This window comes from Crocodylus siamensis, chromosome 6 (assembly GCF_052110815.1).
Source record: "Crocodylus siamensis isolate JL-2025a chromosome 6, ASM5211081v1, whole genome shotgun sequence".
NCBI lineage: Eukaryota > Metazoa > Chordata > Crocodylia > Crocodylidae > Crocodylus > Crocodylus siamensis.
Window position 1 is genome coordinate 1,546,461 of NC_143400.1, and position 16,836 is coordinate 1,563,296.

Sequence of the window (16,836 nt, forward strand, 5' to 3'; positions counted from 1 at the left end):
CTCCAGCCAGGAGCCCCGCTGCGAGGCTGCGGCCTGTCCTGACCTCTGCCCCCACCGGGGTCAGCAGCCCCCAGCTCCCCTCACCGCCCACACCCCCGGCTTCGGGCAGCGAGGGTGCCGGCGTGGGGCGCCCCGCCGGCTGGAGCGGGTGCTTCCCTCGTGGCCGCGCCCCCCCCGGCCCCCGGGTTCTCCGTTGCTGGGGCCCGGGTGCCCAGGCCCCTCGGTCTGCTCGGGTGCCCGGGGTCTAGCCCCTCTCCCAGCGGGGCCGGGCCCTTCCCCCGGTCCTGCCCCCGGCGCTGTCCAGCACGGAGCTGTCCGTGGCCCGCGGTGCTGAAGCTCGTGGGGGGCCGGAGCCAGCGGAACTCCCTGCAACAACCCCCCCAGCTCTGCCCCTGCCCCCCCGGGCGGGGGGCGGTTTCTGGGGAGGGGCCGAGCTGCTCCCCGCCCCCTCCCCTCCCTCCGGCTCCGGCTCCAGCCGCCGCCACAGCCCCGCCAGCCCCGGCCATGGACCGCGAGTAACTTGGACCCCCCCGGAGCCCGTCTCGGACCCCCCCGGTAAGAGCTGCATGGACCGATGGGTGGATACGGGGGTGGGGGGCAGGTGCTCCCCCCATCCCCCAGCTCCTGGCTGCTTTTAAAGCAGCAGCCCCTGGCATGGGGGTCCCCGCTACCCCCCCATGCCCTACAGCTGGGGGGGGCCGCTCCAGGCTCCATGCACGTGGGTGGAGAAGGGGGGTCATATCCCCCTCCCCAGCCAGCTCCGTCTTATGCCCCCCTTTCCCTGCTCTTGTCCCCCCTCCTTTCCAGCTGTCAGTGCTTCCCCCCCCCCCCCGTTTGCCAGCCCCAGTCCTGGGAACAGGTGGCTGGAGCCTGCGGCGGGGGGGCTGGATCCATCAATCCCCTGGTGGTTGGGGGGGGGCTAAATCCAGTGATATTCTGGTGCTGGGGGAGCTGGATCCATCAATCCCCTGGTGGTTGGGGGGGGCTGGATGGGAGCGGTGGCAGTGCCCGGCGGCTAAGCGATATCTTTGCTCCCCCCATCATGAGCTGGACCCCCCAGTCCGGGGGCAACGGGCTCTTGTGACATCCCCTAGCCCCCCCCATCTCTCCCCACCCCCCAAGGATCACGTTCCCATGCCCTGCATGGGGGGGGTGTTGTGCCAGCGGCGAATCCCCCCCGACGCTGCTCGCAGTACGGGGCTCAGGACGCATGTGGGTTTGGGTCCTTTCCAGCCCCCCCCCCCCAACACTGGGCACACGTGCAGCACGAGCACACGCATGTCATGGGCCCTTGTGCGAGGCCTGTGGCTCCCTGGGAGGGTCTGGGCAGGGCAGAGACCCCGGTCACGGTCCTATATGGCCCCAGCCCTGGTGCGCCAGGTGCTGTACGTGCCCATCTGAAATGGATCTGGCTCGAACCCAGGTCCCTGGGGGCTGATGCCTGGGTGCTTCCCCCCGCCCCCCCGGCTGCCCCTGCATCCAGCTTTGCCGGTTGGGGTTGGGCCAGGGGCAGGGATCGGGGCCGTTGGGCGCCTGGTTCCCTCCTGGTGCTGGGGGTCGTGGCATGGGGGTTATGGGTGACTGTGTCCCCCCCAGGTCACCCATTCAGTGCCCCCCCATGCCTCCCTGCCCCCAGGGCTGGGCTGAAGCTCTTTCCCCTTGGGTCTGGGGGGCTTATGCTTTCCCTGTGACCCTAGGGGCACTCCATCCCTCTGAGCCCTGACCCCAGCAGCTGGGGCCGAGCCGTTGCAGGGGGGCATTGCTATGGCAGGGGCTGGTATCAATGGAAACTGGAGTGAGTCCCGTTTACACACATTGGGATCTGGCCTGTTAATGTAAACTGGAGTGACTTCAGGTTACACTTGTTCAAATCTAGCCCACTGATGTAAACCAGAGTGACTCCAGTTTACACCTGCCGGGTTCTGGCCCACTTACGTAAACCGGAGTGACTTCAGGTTACACCCATTGCAATCTGGCATACTGATGTAAACCAGAATGACTCCAGGTTATATCCATCAGGATCTGGCTCATTGACATAAACTGGAGTGACTCCAGTTTCCACCTGTTGGGTGGGTTCTGGCCCACTGATGTAAGCCAAAGGGGCTCCAGATGACACTCACTGGGATCCAGCCTGTTGATGTCAACTGGAGTGACTTCAGGTTACACCTGTGGGGTATCCAACTCATTGATGGAAATTGGAGTGACTCCAGTTTGCACCCACTGGGCTCCAGCTCAGTGATGTAAACCGCAGTGAGTCCAGTTCCCCCTGCCAGCCTGCGGCCCATGGATGGAGACTCGAGACAGGCCCCCCACCGCACGGCGAAGCCCCAGCCGGGGGCAGCAGCGCTGGGACTCCTGGGTCCTGACGCGGCCCCCAGGCGGGAGGGGCCCAGGCCCCGGCGCGGCGCCAAGGTGCCTATTAGCAGCTAATGGAGCCCTTGGTGGCGTCGCCTCCTGGACGGATTAATTGATGTTTCACCCAGACGCGGTAATGAGGCGATTACATTAATTACAGGAGCGCGGCAGGAGGCAGCTGCCAGGCCCAGGCCATGGTGCCGGGGTGGCGGGGGCTCCAGAGTCACTCCGGATCGTGGCGCCGTGGGGGCCGTGCCCTCGGCCACGGGCTGGGAGCTGCTGTGGATGTGGAGCGGGTCCTGTTTATGCCTGCTGGGGTCTAGTCCGTGGGTGTAAACCAGAGTGACTCCAGTTTACTCCGTCTGGGATCTGGCTTGTGGTTCTGTGCCAGGGTGATTCCAGTTTATGTTTGGCCTGTGGGTGTAAACCAGAGTGAATCCAGGTTACACCACCCAGGATCTAGCTTGTAGGTCTAAGCCAGAGTGACTCCAGCTTACATCATCTCAGATCTGGCCCGTGGATCTGAGCCAGGGTGACTCCAGTTTATACCTGTCAGAATCTGGCCCATGGATGTAAACTGGAGTGACTCCAGTTTCCATCACCTGGGACCTGGCTCATGGAGGTAAATTGGAGTGACTTTGTTTTACACCACCCCAGGATGTGCCCCTTTGATCTAAACCAGAGTAACTCCAGTTTAGGCCCACTGGGCTCTGGCTCATGGGTGTAAACTGGAATAACTCCAGGTTACCCTGGCCAGGGCCTGGCTTATAGGTGTAAACTAGAGTGGCTTCAGGTTACATCCATCAGGACTTGGACCATTGATGTAAACTGGAGTCACACCAGTTCATACCTAGTGGGATCTGGCCCATGGACAGAAACTGGAGCAACTCCTGCCAGGGCCTAGCCCATGGATGTAAACCAGAGCGACTCCATTTTACACCACTCGGGATCCTGGCTGAGACCCCGGCATCCCCATGCCTTGGCTCCCCCCATTTCCAGGGGCCAGGGGGAGCTGTTGCCACCAGGTTACACCCACCAGGGTCTGGCCCTGGGTGTAAACAGGAGTGACTCTAGATTACCCCTGGCCTGTAGATGTAAACCAGAGTGACTCCAGTTGACGCCCGCCAGGATCTGGCCCGTGGATTGCACCATCCCTTTTTTCCAGAGCCTTTCCCTGGGAAGTTGCCATGGTGATGACATCGCCGGGCAAGTCTAGTCTTGGTCCCGGCCCGATCATCTTACCCCGCAGTAAGGGGCCGTGTGCCCACTCCTATCCCGGGGCAGCGCCTGGGGGGCCCTGGGCTTCCCGCCGGGCCGGCTACGAGCCACCCAGCTCGTTAGCTGAAGCCCGGGCCTCTGCTAATGAAGTCTCGGTCCTTAACGAGCAACCCACCAGGCCCGAGGCCGAGCTGGGGCAGCCGGTGCTGTCCTGGGGGTGGGGGCTGCATGGGGAGAGCTCCCCTCCCCCCTGGACACTGCTCAGCCCCCGGAGGGGCCGTTCCCCCCCCACGTTGGGCCACGTGTGTGTCTCCGTGGGCAGGTGGCGGCTGCGTGACGCACGCTGTGCTGCGCCGAGGCTGCTCCCCCCCCCACACACAGTCTCTGCCGGGGGGGGCGGCTTAACCGTGATGCCAGGGGGGCGGGGGGGCTCCATCCTGGGCCCCTGGCGCCAGCTAATCCCATCGCACCAGCAGCGGGGACACGTGGCGTGTGCAGGCGTGTCCTGTGAGTGTGGGGTGGGCACAGTGCGTGTTCTCTGTGTGCGTGTGTATGTGCATGTGTACATGGACTCTGTGGGTGGGAGGGTGCACGGTGCATGTTCTGTGTGTGTGTGTGTGAGCTTCTGTGGACAGGCGGTGTGCAGTGTGTGTGTGTGAGTGTGTGGAGCCTGTGGGTGGAGGGTGTGCTGTGCATATGTGTGTGTGTGCATATAGCATATGTGTGCTGTGCATGTGTGTGTGAACATGGACTATGTGGGTGGGATGTGTGCAAGGTATTTTGTGTGTGTGTGAGTACATGGAGCCTGTGGGTGGGGTGTGCAGTGTGTGTGTGTGTGTAGCATGCATGTGCTGTGTGTGAATACACAGAGTCTGTGGGGGGTGAAGTGCATTGTGTGTGTGTGTAGTATATGTGTGTTGTGTGCATGAGCAGACTGTGAATGGGGAGTATGTTCTGTGTGTAGCATACGTGTGCTGTGCATGTGTGAAGATATGAATCAGTGCGTGGGGGTGTGTGCAGTGCATATTCTGTGCGTGTGTAGCATACATATGCTCTGTGCGTGTGTGTAAGTACGTGGAGTCTCAGGGAAGAGGGGTGCAGTGCGAGTTCTGTGTGCTCATGTGTATGCCTCTGCATGTGCATATAGCGTGTGTGTGCTGTGTGCTTGTGTGAGGACCTGGAGCTGTGGGTAGAGGGGTGCAGCACCTGTGCCCTGCATGTGTGCATGAGTGTGTGCATATATCTCTGTATATGCATAGAGTGTACGTGTGCTGAGCATGTGTGTGTGCGTGCGTGGACTCTGGGGGGGTGTGCAGTTCATGTTCTGTCTGTGTGCGTGTGCCTTTGCACATGTGTATAGCAAGTTGTGGGGGGGAGCAGCCCACATGTGCTGTGTGCACACTCTGCAAGCATGTACTATGTATGCAAGGGGTGTGTGCTCGGTGTGTAAGCTGTGTGTGTACATGTCCTCTGCGTGCAACATGAATGCACTCTGCATGCACACACATTGTGTGCGCATGCGTGTTTGTGCACGTGCCTGCTCTCTGTATATATGTGCATCTGTATGTGCGGCGCCCCCCCCAGAGTCTACACACAGGCACAGCACGCGCATGCTGTACACGCGTGTCCTGGCCCCAACCCCAGGCGCACAAGCGCGGAGGCCGGGGTCCGTCCAAGATCCCCGGCTCCCAGCCAGCCTGGGCCGAGGCCCCGGGTCCGGCAGTGCCGGCGGGGTGAGAGCAGCGTGCCCGGGCAGGCTGCCACGGGCACCATCTGCTGGGCTGGGCACCGCGGGGCGGGGGGGCATCTCTGGGCCCCCCGGGGCAGGACCCCTGGGTTGTGTGCGGTGCACGGGGTCTGCTCATCCCTCTCCACCCCCCCTCCTCCTCTGCCCAGATCCCAAGATGGCACCGGGCCGGCGGGCACTGCCCCAGTCCCTCGGCCGAGCCCTGCTGGCCTCTGCCTTGTGGGCTGAGGCTGTCTCCGGAGCGGTGGCAGCAGCAACGCCGGCGCCGGCGCTGGAGACCAACAGCACCTGCCAGGGCTCGAACCGGTGCCTGCCTGGGGTGCTGCTTCCTGTGTGGGAGCCCGACAACCCGTCGTTTGGGGACAAGGCGGCCCGGGCCATCGTGTACTTCGTGGCCATGATGTACATGTTCCTGGGCGTCTCCATCATTGCTGACCGCTTCATGGCCTCCATCGAGGTCATCACGTCCAAGGAGAAGGAGATCACGGTCACCAAGGCCAACGGGGAGACCAGCGTGGGCACCGTGCGCATCTGGAACGAGACCGTGTCCAACCTCACCCTCATGGCGCTGGGCTCCTCGGCCCCCGAGATCCTGCTGTCGGTCATCGAGGTCTGCGGCCACAACTTCCAGGCGGGCGAGCTGGGCCCCGGCACCATCGTGGGCAGCGCGGCCTTCAACATGTTCGTGGTCATCGCCGTGTGCGTCTACGTCATCCCCAACGGCGAGAGCCGGCGCATCAAGCACCTGCGGGTCTTCTTCGTCACGGCCTCTTGGAGCATCTTTGCCTACATCTGGCTCTACCTGATCCTGGCGGTCATCTCGCCGGGCATCGTGCAGGTAGGACGTTAGCCCGTGACGGGCTGGATGTTGGCCCATGACAAGCCAAGACCAGCTCGAAGTTAGCCCACAGCAGGCCCGATGTTAGCTCATGATGGGTCACCGCAGGCTTGACATTAGCCCATGATGGGTCCGACGTTAGCGCATGATTAGCCTGACGTTAGCCTGATGTTAGCCTGTGCCGGGCTCGACATTAACCCATGACAGCCCATAACAGGCCCGATGTTAGCTCAGGATGGGCCCATGACAAACCGCGATGGGTTTGCTGTTAGCCCACAACAGGCTTGACGTTAGCCCCCGATGGGCCCCTAGCAGGCCTGACGCTAGCCTGCGATGGGCCCAACATCAGCCCACAATAAGCCATGACGGAGGCCGCGTCAGGTCCCTTGCCCGTGTCCGCTCTCGCTCGACGAAGCAGAGCAGCAGGGAAGAGACTGTGAGGCGGGGAGGAATGGGGGAAAACCCTGCTCCTGCCCAGCGCCACGCTCTGGCGCCCCGGGGACCGGGCAGGATGGATCCAGGGTCCGACCCCGTCCGTGGCCTTTCTTCCGTGCCTAGGTGTGGGAAGCCCTGCTCACCCTGGTCTTCTTCCCCGTGTGCGTGGTCTTTGCCTGGATCGCCGACAAGCGCCTCTTCTTCTACAAGTACGTGTACAAGCGCTACCGGGCCGACCCGCGCAGCGGCATCATCATCGGCACCGAGGGCGACTTCCCCAAGGACATCGAGATGGACGGTGGCTTCCTGGCCCACGACCGCGTGCCCGACGGGGCCGCCCCGGCCTCCCCGGCCCTCACGGCCACCGGCCCCAGCCAGGAGGAGAAAGACCTGGACGAGAGCCGCAAGGAGGTCATCCAGATCCTCAAGGACCTCAAGCAGAAGCACCCGGACAAGGAGCTGGAGCAGCTGGTGGAGATGGCCAACTACTACGCCCTGCTGCACCAGCAGAAGAGCCGCGCTTTCTACCGCATCCAAGCCACCCGCATGATGACGGGAGCCGGCAACATCCTCAAGAAGCACGCGGCCGAGTGCTCCCGCAAGATGCCGGCGGCCTCCGAGGGGCCGGCGGAGGCCGAAGAGGACACGGCCAGCAAGATCTTCTTCGAGCCGTGCCTCTACCACTGCCTGGAGAACTGCGGCTCCGTGCGGCTGACGGTGGCCTGCCAGCACGGCGGGGAAGGCGCCCACACCTTCTACGTGGACTACCGCACAGAGGACGGGTCGGCCAAGGTATAACGGGTCAGTTCTCGGGATGGGACCGTGCCGGCGATCTGGGGCAACGGGGGCGGGCGGACGTCGCCGCGCGGGGCTGGAGACCGAGGAGGACGGGCGGGAGCCCAGGCGGGTTCCCCGGGAGCAAGCCGGGGTATGAAACGGCAGGGAAAACCCAGTGCAGATGAAGGCAGGAGTCAGGTCGTAGGAGTAGAGAAGGTGCAAAGAACAACCTCCCCCCCGGCAGGTGAAATTCAGTGTAGACGAGGGCTGAGGTCTTCCAAAAGGACGGGGTGGGGTTGGAGAAGGGCAACCAACGCTAGGAGAGACCCAAAAACCTGGGGCTCGTCCATTCACGAAGCGGGTAGACCAAGGAGCGCCTCGAATCACGGACCAGCTCTTGGGCTCTAGGACCGGGGGTGCCCTCTGCAACACGCTGGGGATGGGTTTAAAATGAACGAGAACGGGGTCATCAAATGGCGGGGTGCACGGCCACGGGAGGTGGGGGAGAGAGCGGAGCCGGCAAGGGGCCGGGGCCGCCCGGGGAGGGCCCGTCCAGCAAGGCTTACGGAGCAGGAGGCCGCAGGCGCGGGGTCTCCGTCCCCGGGCCGAAGTGCTGGCTGGGACGAGGGGGTGGGCTACGCGGTCCCTTCCCGCCCTCGTTTTCTGTGATTCTACCCCAAACGCTGCCTCCCCCGGGATGGGCTCTATGGGGGAAAGAGACCTGGGGGTCACGGGACCATCGGCCCACGGCGGGTGCGTCCCCTCCCACCGGGCCTGTTTGCCGGCCTCGGTGTCCCCTGCTGCAGCTCCCGGCCCCGTGCCCGGCAGACGGGACCCTCGGCGGGGGAGGGGGGACCCGGGGTGTAGTGTCGCCCCCTACGCTGGCATGCAGCGGGAAGGGCTGTCCTCCAAGGCCCAGCTCCCGGAGTCGCGGGATTCAGGGCCAGGAGCGGGAGGGCGCCCGAGCGGGGAGGCCGCTGGTCCTAGGGGAGACCTTTTCCAGCCTTTGCTCTCGGGCGCGGGGGACCGGCGGCGAGCCCCCCCGTGGCCGGCAGCTCCCGCGCCCTTGTGCCCCCCCCGCAGGCGGGCTCGGACTACGAGTACAGCGAGGGGACGCTGATCTTCAAGCCGGGCGAGACGCAGAAGGAGCTGAGCATCGGGATCATCGACGACGACATCTTCGAGGAGGACGAGCACTTCTTCGTGCGGCTGCTGAACCTGCGGGTGGGCGACGCCGAGGGCATGTTCGAGTCCGAGGAGGCCGGGCGCCCGGCGGCCCGGCTCGTGGCGCCGCTGGTGGCCACCGTCACCATCCTGGACGACGACCACGCCGGCATCTTCACCTTCCAGGACCGCCTGCTGCACGTCAGCGAGTGCCAGGGCACCGTGGAGGTGCGGGTGGTGCGGGGCTCGGGCGCCCGCGGCACCGTGCTCGTGCCCTACCGCACCGTCGAGGGCTCGGCCCGTGGCGGTGGCGTCGACTACGAGGACGCCTGCGGGGAGCTCGAGTTCCACGACGACGAGACCGTGTAAGCCGTGGCCCCCCCGGGGGCGGGGCGGGGCGGGGGTCTTCTCCGAGCCCCGGCTCCGGGAGTCGTGGGATTCAGGGTGGGGAGGTACGGGGATCAGGGTCAGCCCCACGCCGCGCTGGGGCGGGGAGGGGCTTCCCCCCTTGCTCCGACGCGGGGGTTTCGCCTTCCTCCGCAACGGGGGCAAAGCCTCTGTTTGGGGGTCTCTCGCACCCTCCTGCTCGGGGGGCATCCCCGCCAGCAGCCGGCGGTGCGGGGCCCAGGACACGCGCCGAGCGAGCGCGGGGCACCTGCGAGCCCCCGCGGCGGGGTCAGCTGCAACGGCCGGGGCCGCGGCCGGGCGGGCGGCGTTTGGACGCCGGGTTTGTCCCGGGCTGATCCTGCCTCGGCCGGGGTCGGACCGGACGTGACCTCCGACCTAGCGCTAGCCAGGCCGGTCTCGCCAGTACAACTGTCCACGGGCCCCATGTGCGCGTGCGTGTTGCAAGGGGCATTCCCCAGAGGTGGCTGCATCTAGGGACCCAGCGAGATCACACCGCCCCCTCCCCTGGGCACTAATTAGAAGGGGTTCGCTAGCCTGGTAACTCATTAATCCTATAACGAGCGGGGACTCCCCCCGGCTGCAGCTTGAAGTCTGGTTGCGGGGGGGGGGTGGGATCACCCTGCTAGAGCCACCCACGCCTGCCCTCGCGGGAACCCAGGTGTCCTGGCTCCCTGCCCCCCAGACGTGGCGGGGACATACGGCTGGTCTCTATGGCGATGGAGCAGTCCTGAAATTACACACCAGCGGTTCCCTGGCAACCCGGCGACCGGTGTGGGGGCCCCTCCCCCACTCCCCACTGTCTGTGAGGCGTAGCTGGGGGGTGACATGGCCCTGGGCACCCTCGGGCAGGGGGCATGTCTCCCCCCGGGGCGGCGGGCACGCAGCCAGGAGGCAGGTGCGGGGCCAGAGCAGCCCCCCGCCGGAGCGCTCTGGCCCCGCGCTCCCCCCGCAGGCGGGGGCGGGGGTGGGGGCCGGCGTCCGGGCTCCCAGAGCCCCTCGAGGCTCCTCCGCCAGCCCCGGAGCCGAGGCCCCTTGCAGCCTGCCCAGTCCCGGCAGTGTCCGGCGGGCCCGTGCGCCCCGTGCGCCCCGCTCCTCCTGCCTTCGCTCGCCCGGGCCCGGCCCCCCATCTGCCTGCCTGCCCGTCCGCCTAGCTGTCTAGCTCTCCCTCGCGCCGTCCGTCCGTCGCCTCACGCCTCCACCCCGTCCACCTGCCTGTCCACCCATCCATCCGCGTAGTCCGTCCGTCCGTCCCTCCGCCCACCCGCCCGGATGGTCTGTCCATCCATCCGTGCATCTTGCCGTGCCTCCGCCCCCCTGCATCTGTCCGTCCGTCTGTCCAACCGGCTATCTCGCTCCGGCGAGCTGCCTGCCTCGCTACCTGTCCGTCTGTCTGTCCGTCCAGCTCCATCTCTATCTGTCGCCCTGTCTGTCCCTCGCCACCCGCCCGCTCCCCCATCCGTCCGTCCGTCTGTCTGTGCCTTCATCCCCCCGCCCCCCCCGCCCGTCTGTCTGTCCGTCCGTCCGTCCAGCCAGCTATCGAGCTCTCCACCGAGAGAGCTGTCTGTCTCTCCATCTGGAAAGTCCGTCCGTCCATCCACGGGGATAGCCTGTCCATCCGCCCACCTGCCTCCCTGCTTCCCCATCCAGCCCCCCCCGGGGCCATGGGTTGGGGGCCCCCTGCCCCCCCGGGAGGCCGCTGCGGCACCGGGTAATTGATTTCTCTGCTTCGTGTCAACATGGGAGAGCTCACGGTTGCCATGGAGATCCATCCTGGTCCCCACCCCCCGCACACAGGGAGGCGCCGGCGTCCTGATGTGCTGCTCCCCTCTTCCCCTCCCCACCCCGCCCCCGTGGGGGGGTCACTGGGACACCCCGTGGATGGGGGTGGCAGAGACACGGACACACAGACCCCCCCACAACCTCCCAGCAGCAGACCGGAGGCCCGGCAGCTCCGTGCACCCCTCTGCCCAGACAGAATCCCCCTCGTGGCCTGCGGTGCGGGGCGCAGGACACACAGCAGCAGGGGGCGGCCTGACGCTGATCCTACAGGGGTCAGAGGCCAGGGTCAAGGCGCCAGGCTGGGGCCAAGGACACTTGGATTCAGGTTCCCACCTCCGCCACTGACTCCCTGGGTGGCCTTGGGCAAGTCCCTTCATCCCTGGACATGTGCAGCCCCCGGCACTACCGTAATGCATGGAATAAAACTCCAGCAGCATCGTGGCCCTTTGGTGAGGGGGGGATTGCAGAGGTCTCCGGGGCTTGGCTTGCGATATTGCTGCCAGCCGTGGTGAGGAGGCTAATGAGGGTGGCCCTGAATCGGCCCCGGTCCTGGTCCCCCCCCGGGCCTGTCCCAGCCTTCAGCGCTCCCCCCATCCTTCCTCGTGACTCATCCTCCAGGAGGCATCTGCTCCACGCGGATAATTATTCCTCTTCTCCACCCACCGCTGTTATATAAAAAATAGACGGCGGGGGGGGGGGGCGAGATTTCCCCAGATCTTCATATTCCTGAGCCGGAGCTGGTGGGGGAGGGGGGGCGGATGCCTGCTTCTGCTGCCTCCCTGGGCCTCAGTTTCCCTCTGGGCTGCGCCTGGGGTCCCGTCACCCCCTGGGCTGAGGGGTCCCCCCACCCCCCAGCTACTGGGGCCCTGGACCTGCTGCATGGGGGAGGGGTAATGCAGTATGGGGGGGCCTGGCTGCTGGCGCCTGACTTTAGCCCCCCCATCCCACTCAGGGTTGGCTTGGAAAGTGGCCTGGGCAGGTGCTGCAGAGTGCGGGGGTGGGGGGGCAGGCATGTGCATATGTGTGCATCCAAGCGTGTTCATGAACAGGCTGTGTGTGTGTGTGTGTGTGTGTGTGCATGCATGTGTGCATCCAAGTGTGTTCATGCAAGGGTGTGTGTGCATCCAAGTGTGTTCATGCAAGGGTGTATGCGCATGTGCGTATGTGCATACAGTTGTGTTCATGCATGTCTGTGTGCGTGTCCACGTGTGTTCTTGCAAGGGTGTGTGTGCACGTGCATGTGTGCATCCAAGTGTGTTCATGAACATGTGTGTGCGTGCACATCCAAGTGTGTTCATGCAATGGTGGGTGTGGGTGTGTGCATCTGTGTGCATGTGTGCATCCAAGTGTGTTCGTGCATATATGTGTGCATCCAAGTGTGTTCGTGCAAGGGTGTGTGCATTTGTGCACCCAAGTGTGTTCATGCATGGGTGTGTGTGCATCCAAATAAGGTTCATGCAAGGGGTAGTATGTGTGCACCCAAGTGTGTTCATGCATGGGTGTGTGTTCATGCATGGGTATGTATGCATCCAAATGAGGTTCATGCAAGGGGTAGTATGTGTGCATCCAAGTGTGTTCATGCAAGGGGTATGTGTGTGCAAGTACACCCCATGTGTGTATGCCTGCAAGTGTGTGTCTGTGTGGTGTGTGTGTGCAAGTGGAAGTGTGTCCCCTTGTGTGTGCAAGTGCACCCATGTTTGTGTACCTGTAGGTGTGTGTCTGCATGATGTGTGTGTATGCAAGTGCATGTGTATTCCTGTGTGTGCGCACAGGTGTGTTCAGGCAGGTGCCTGTGGGTGTGAAAGTGTGTGTCTGCAGGTGTGTTCATGCATGTGCCTGCATGCACGTGTCTTTGTGGGTGCATACATGCATGCGTGTGTGTGCTTGCAAGCGTGTCTGTACGAGCATGTGTGCAAGTGCATATGAGTTCTCTGTGTGTGTGCACGCGTGTATCTGAAAATGTGTCTGTATGATATGTGTGCACACAAGTGCATGTGTGCTCCTGTACACATGGCAGTGTGTTCATGCAGGTGCCTGTGGGTGTGCAAGAGCGCAATGTGTGTCTCTGCAGGTGTATGCGTGCACATCTGTGTGCGTCTAAGTTTGTGTGCATACACCTGCAAACGTGTGTTCGTGCATGCGTGCGTTCATGTGTTTGCGTGCATGCACGCTGCTACAAGCGTCTGTGGGTGTGCAAGAACGCAGACGAGTGCATGCAGGTTGGTGTGGGCGTGTGCGTGTGTGTGCGCACATGCGTGTGCGTGTGCCACAGCCTGGCTGCCGCCGCCCGCGGGACTGTGGGGTGGGGGCCGGCCAGTGCGGGGGGCGCGGGGGGCCCCCCCGCTGCCTGAGCAGCCCTGAGCCCTGGCGGCGGGTCCGGGCCGCTGCAGGCCCGCCCTGACCCCCCGCCCCCCCCGGCAGGAAGACGCTGCAGGTGAAGATCGTGGACGACGAGGAGTACGAGAAGAAGGACAACTTCTTCCTCGAGCTGGGGCCCCCGCGCTGGCTCAAGCGCGGCATCTCGGGTACGGGCCCGGGCGCCGCGGGCTCGGGGGGGCCGGCCGGGTGCGGGGGTGCGGGGCTGCGAGCCGGGGCGCCCCGCTCCTTCGTCCGGGCCGGCGCTGACGGCCGCGCGCTCTCCCTCTCTCCGCAGCCCTCCTGCTCAGCCAAGGTGAGGCTCCGCTCGGGCGCGCGTGGGCGCGCGTGGGCGTGCGCAGCACCAGGAGACGTGCGGGGGCGGGCGCGAGCGTGTGTGCGCGCGTGCCTGTGTCTGTGTGCACTAGGGTGGTGGGTGAGGGTGTGGATCTGTGTGTACCGTGGGGGGGGCTGTGCATCATGTGTCCGTGTGTGTGTGCCGTGGGGGGTATAGGTGTGTGCCGTGGGTCTGTGATTCTCTGTGTGTGTGTGTGTGTGCGCGCACATAGAGCATGGAGTGTGTGTGCACATGAATTCATAGACTGTGGGGTTGTGTACGTGCGTTTGTGTGTACCATGTGTTCATGCGTGCACGTGTGTATACCATGGGGATACGTGCATCTACAGGTGAGTGTGTATACTGTGGGGATGTGTGCATGTCCTTGTGTGTGTGTGTATACACTATGGGGATGGGTGTGTGCACGTGTGTGTGTGTGTGTGTACATATCCTGTGGCAATGTGTCCGTGTGTGTGTGTACTGTGGGGGGGGGGGTGTGGCTGTACATGTGCGTGTGTGCCGTGATGACGGGCGCATCCCGCTGGGGCAGGAGGCGCCGGGCTGGCCCCACTCCCTGCCCGTCTCTGTGCCTCAGTTTCCCCAGCGCCCTGCCCTCCACGAGCAGCAGGTCCGGGGGGCGGGGGGCTGGCGCGGGGGTCCCGGCGAGGCTCAGGGTGCGGTGCCCGCAGGCGAGGGAGACAAGAAGCTGTCGGCGGAGGAGGAGGAGGCGCGGCGCATCGCCGAGATGGGCAAGCCAGTGCTGGGCGAGAACTGCCGCCTGGAGGTCATCATCGAGGAGTCCTACGACTTCAAGGCAAGGCCCCGGCCTGGGGGGCAGAGGGTGGGAGCGGAGGCCCGGGGAGCTGGGCTGGGCCTTGGGAGGGGCGTGGGGTCCGGGGCAGAGCAGGGGCTCGGGGAGCCCGGGCGCTGGGTGCCCCCCGCCACCGACCGGCCCTCGCCCCCGCAGAACACCGTGGACAAGCTCATCAAGAAAACCAACCTGGCCATGGTCATCGGCACCCACTCGTGGCGGGAGCAGTTCCTGGAAGCCATCACTGTCAGCGCCGGTGGGTGCCACAGCCCTGTGCTCGCCCCACGTCCCGCCCCAGACTCAGCTGCATCTCGGCTCCAGAGGGGGCGGGGGGGCAGGTCCCCGTGTGAACAACCTCCATGTCCCATCCCAGACTCAGCTGCATCTTGGCACCAAGTGAGGGCCCCGGGACGGTCCCTCAGCGCCCCCCCCATCCTGAATTACACCTGCCCCCTCCATGCCAGCCTGGGAAAGGGGCACCTGCGCCCCCTGGTGGCACGGATGGGGTTTGTCCCTGTTACTGTGGGCTTGGCAGGCCCTAAGGCGCCCCACCCCAGAGCCAGCTGCATCTCACTACCATGTGAAAGGGTCTGTATGTAAAACCCACCCTAGAGGTGGCTGCATCTCAGTGCTGAGCAATGGGTTCCCTGATGTTCCACCCCAGAAGCAGCCGCCGCAGCCCTGGGTTCCACCAATGCTCCACCCCCAGAGGCAGCCGCATCTCACCGTCGCGTGCAAGCGTTGCTGTAGAAACACCCCCAGTATGCCCTCCCCCAGAAGCAGCCTCATCTCAGCCATGGGGTCCACTGGTGCCCCACCCCAGGGGCAGCTGCACCTCACTGCCATGTGAAAAGCTCTCTATATAATCCCCTCAATGTGCCCCACCCCCGAGGTGGCTGCACCTCATAGCTGGGCAATGGGTCCCCTGATGCTGCACCCCAGAAGCAGCCGCCCCTCGGCCCAGGGATCCCCCAGCACCCCACCCCAGGGGCAGCCGCCTCTCAGCCCTGGAGCCCCCGGGCCGACGTTGCCCCCTGCTCCCCGGTGCCAGGCGACGAGGAGGAGGAGGAGGACGGGCGGGAGGAGCGGCTGCCGTCGTGTTTCGACTACGTGATGCACTTCCTGACGGTGTTCTGGAAAGTTCTGTTCGCCTGCGTCCCCCCCACCGAGTACTGCAACGGCTGGGCCTGCTTCAGCGTCTCCATCCTGGTCATCGGCCTCCTCACCGCCCTCATCGGCGACCTGGCCTCGCACTTCGGCTGCACCGTGGGCCTCAAGGACTCCGTCAACGCCGTCGTCTTCGTGGCCCTCGGCACCTCCATCCCCGGTGCGGGGCGTGCCGGGCTGGGGGGTCTAGCCGGGGGTGTCATACGGGCCGAGGGGGTCCATTAGGTGTTCCTGAGCTGGAGGGGGGCAAAATATGGGGGGTGCCATGCTGGGGGGCAAGATGGCGGTGTCCCTTAGGGGTTGCCGGGCTGGAGGGGGAAAAGATAGGGGGTATCCTGCTGGGGGGGGCAAGATGAGGGGGTCCATTAGGAGTTGCCAGCCAGGGGGGGCACAATGGTGGGGGCAGCAGGTGGGACTGCAGTGGCGACATGTAGGGGGTGCACGGGGATGCATGTGCACCCCCTGGCAGCCAGGGTTCCCTGCTCAGGTTGCTGACTAGCCACTGAGGGGGGCAAGTGCCCCCCCTGACTTAGGAGGCTCCAGTCGCCCATGTCCAGGTCCATTAGGAGCTGCGAGGCTGGGAGGGCAGCAAGATGGGGGCCTGTAGCAGGGGCACTCACCCCCTCTCCCCACCTCCCCTGCAGACACCTTCGCCAGCAAGGTGGCGGCCCTGCAGGACCAGTGCGCCGACGCCTCCATCGGCAACGTGACGGGCAGCAACGCGGTGAACGTCTTCCTGGGGCTCGGCGTGGCCTGGTCGGTGGCGGCCGTGTACTGGGCGGCGCAGGGCCAGGACTTCCATGTGCAGACGGGCACGCTGGCCTTCTCCGTCACCCTCTTCACCATCTTCGCCTTCGTCTGCATCGGCGTCCTGCTCTACCGGCGCCGGCCCCAAATCGGGGGCGAGCTGGGTGGTCCCCGCACCCCGAAGCTCCTCACTGCCGGCCTCTTCCTCGGCCTCTGGTTCCTCTACATCCTCTTCTCCAGCCTCGAGGCCTACTGCCACATCAAGGGCTTCTGAGCCCCCCTGCCATGGGGGGAGGGGCCGGGACCCCCCGTGTTCCAGCCCCCGCCCCAGGGACCTGGTGCCCCCATGTCCTCTGTGTGTGTGTGTGTGTGTGTTGGGCCCCTGCATGGGGCCGGGGAGTGTGGACTTTGCTGGCGGCGGGACCACCCCACTGACCCTGGTGTCCCCTCCCCCACCCCGCCTCCCCTGTCTCCCCGGACATTTTTGGAAGCCCCAGGCCGTGAGTGTGAACTCTGCTGGCTGCCAGACCCCCCATAGACCCCTCAGTTCCCCTCCCCCTATCTTCCCCTGAATCCAACAAGCCCCTAAGCCATGAACTTGAACTCTGCTGGCAGCCGGACCTCCCCCAATTCCCCTCCCCCCACCTCCCCTCAGTTTTTAACAACCCCCCAGGCCATGACTTTGGACTCTGTTGGCAG

At 65.0% G+C, this 16,836-nt stretch overlaps 1 protein-coding gene across 1 annotated transcript; it reads left to right on the forward strand.

Moving 5' to 3' along the window:
* The first annotated feature begins 476 nt into the window (after nucleotides 1–476).
* Nucleotides 477–16,550, forward strand: SLC8A2 (solute carrier family 8 member A2). Its single transcript, XM_090053506.1, has 10 exons — nucleotides 477–555; nucleotides 5,470–6,158; nucleotides 6,717–7,385; nucleotides 8,454–8,899; nucleotides 13,143–13,246; nucleotides 13,375–13,392; nucleotides 14,102–14,226; nucleotides 14,380–14,479; nucleotides 15,275–15,550; nucleotides 16,035–16,550. Exons 2-10 carry the CDS (start codon nucleotides 5,478–5,480, stop codon nucleotides 16,409–16,411), a joined length of 2,796 nt encoding a protein of 931 aa, XP_089909632.1. The 5' UTR covers nucleotides 477–555; nucleotides 5,470–5,477; the 3' UTR covers nucleotides 16,412–16,550.
* The last annotated feature ends 286 nt before the right edge of the window (nucleotides 16,551–16,836 follow it).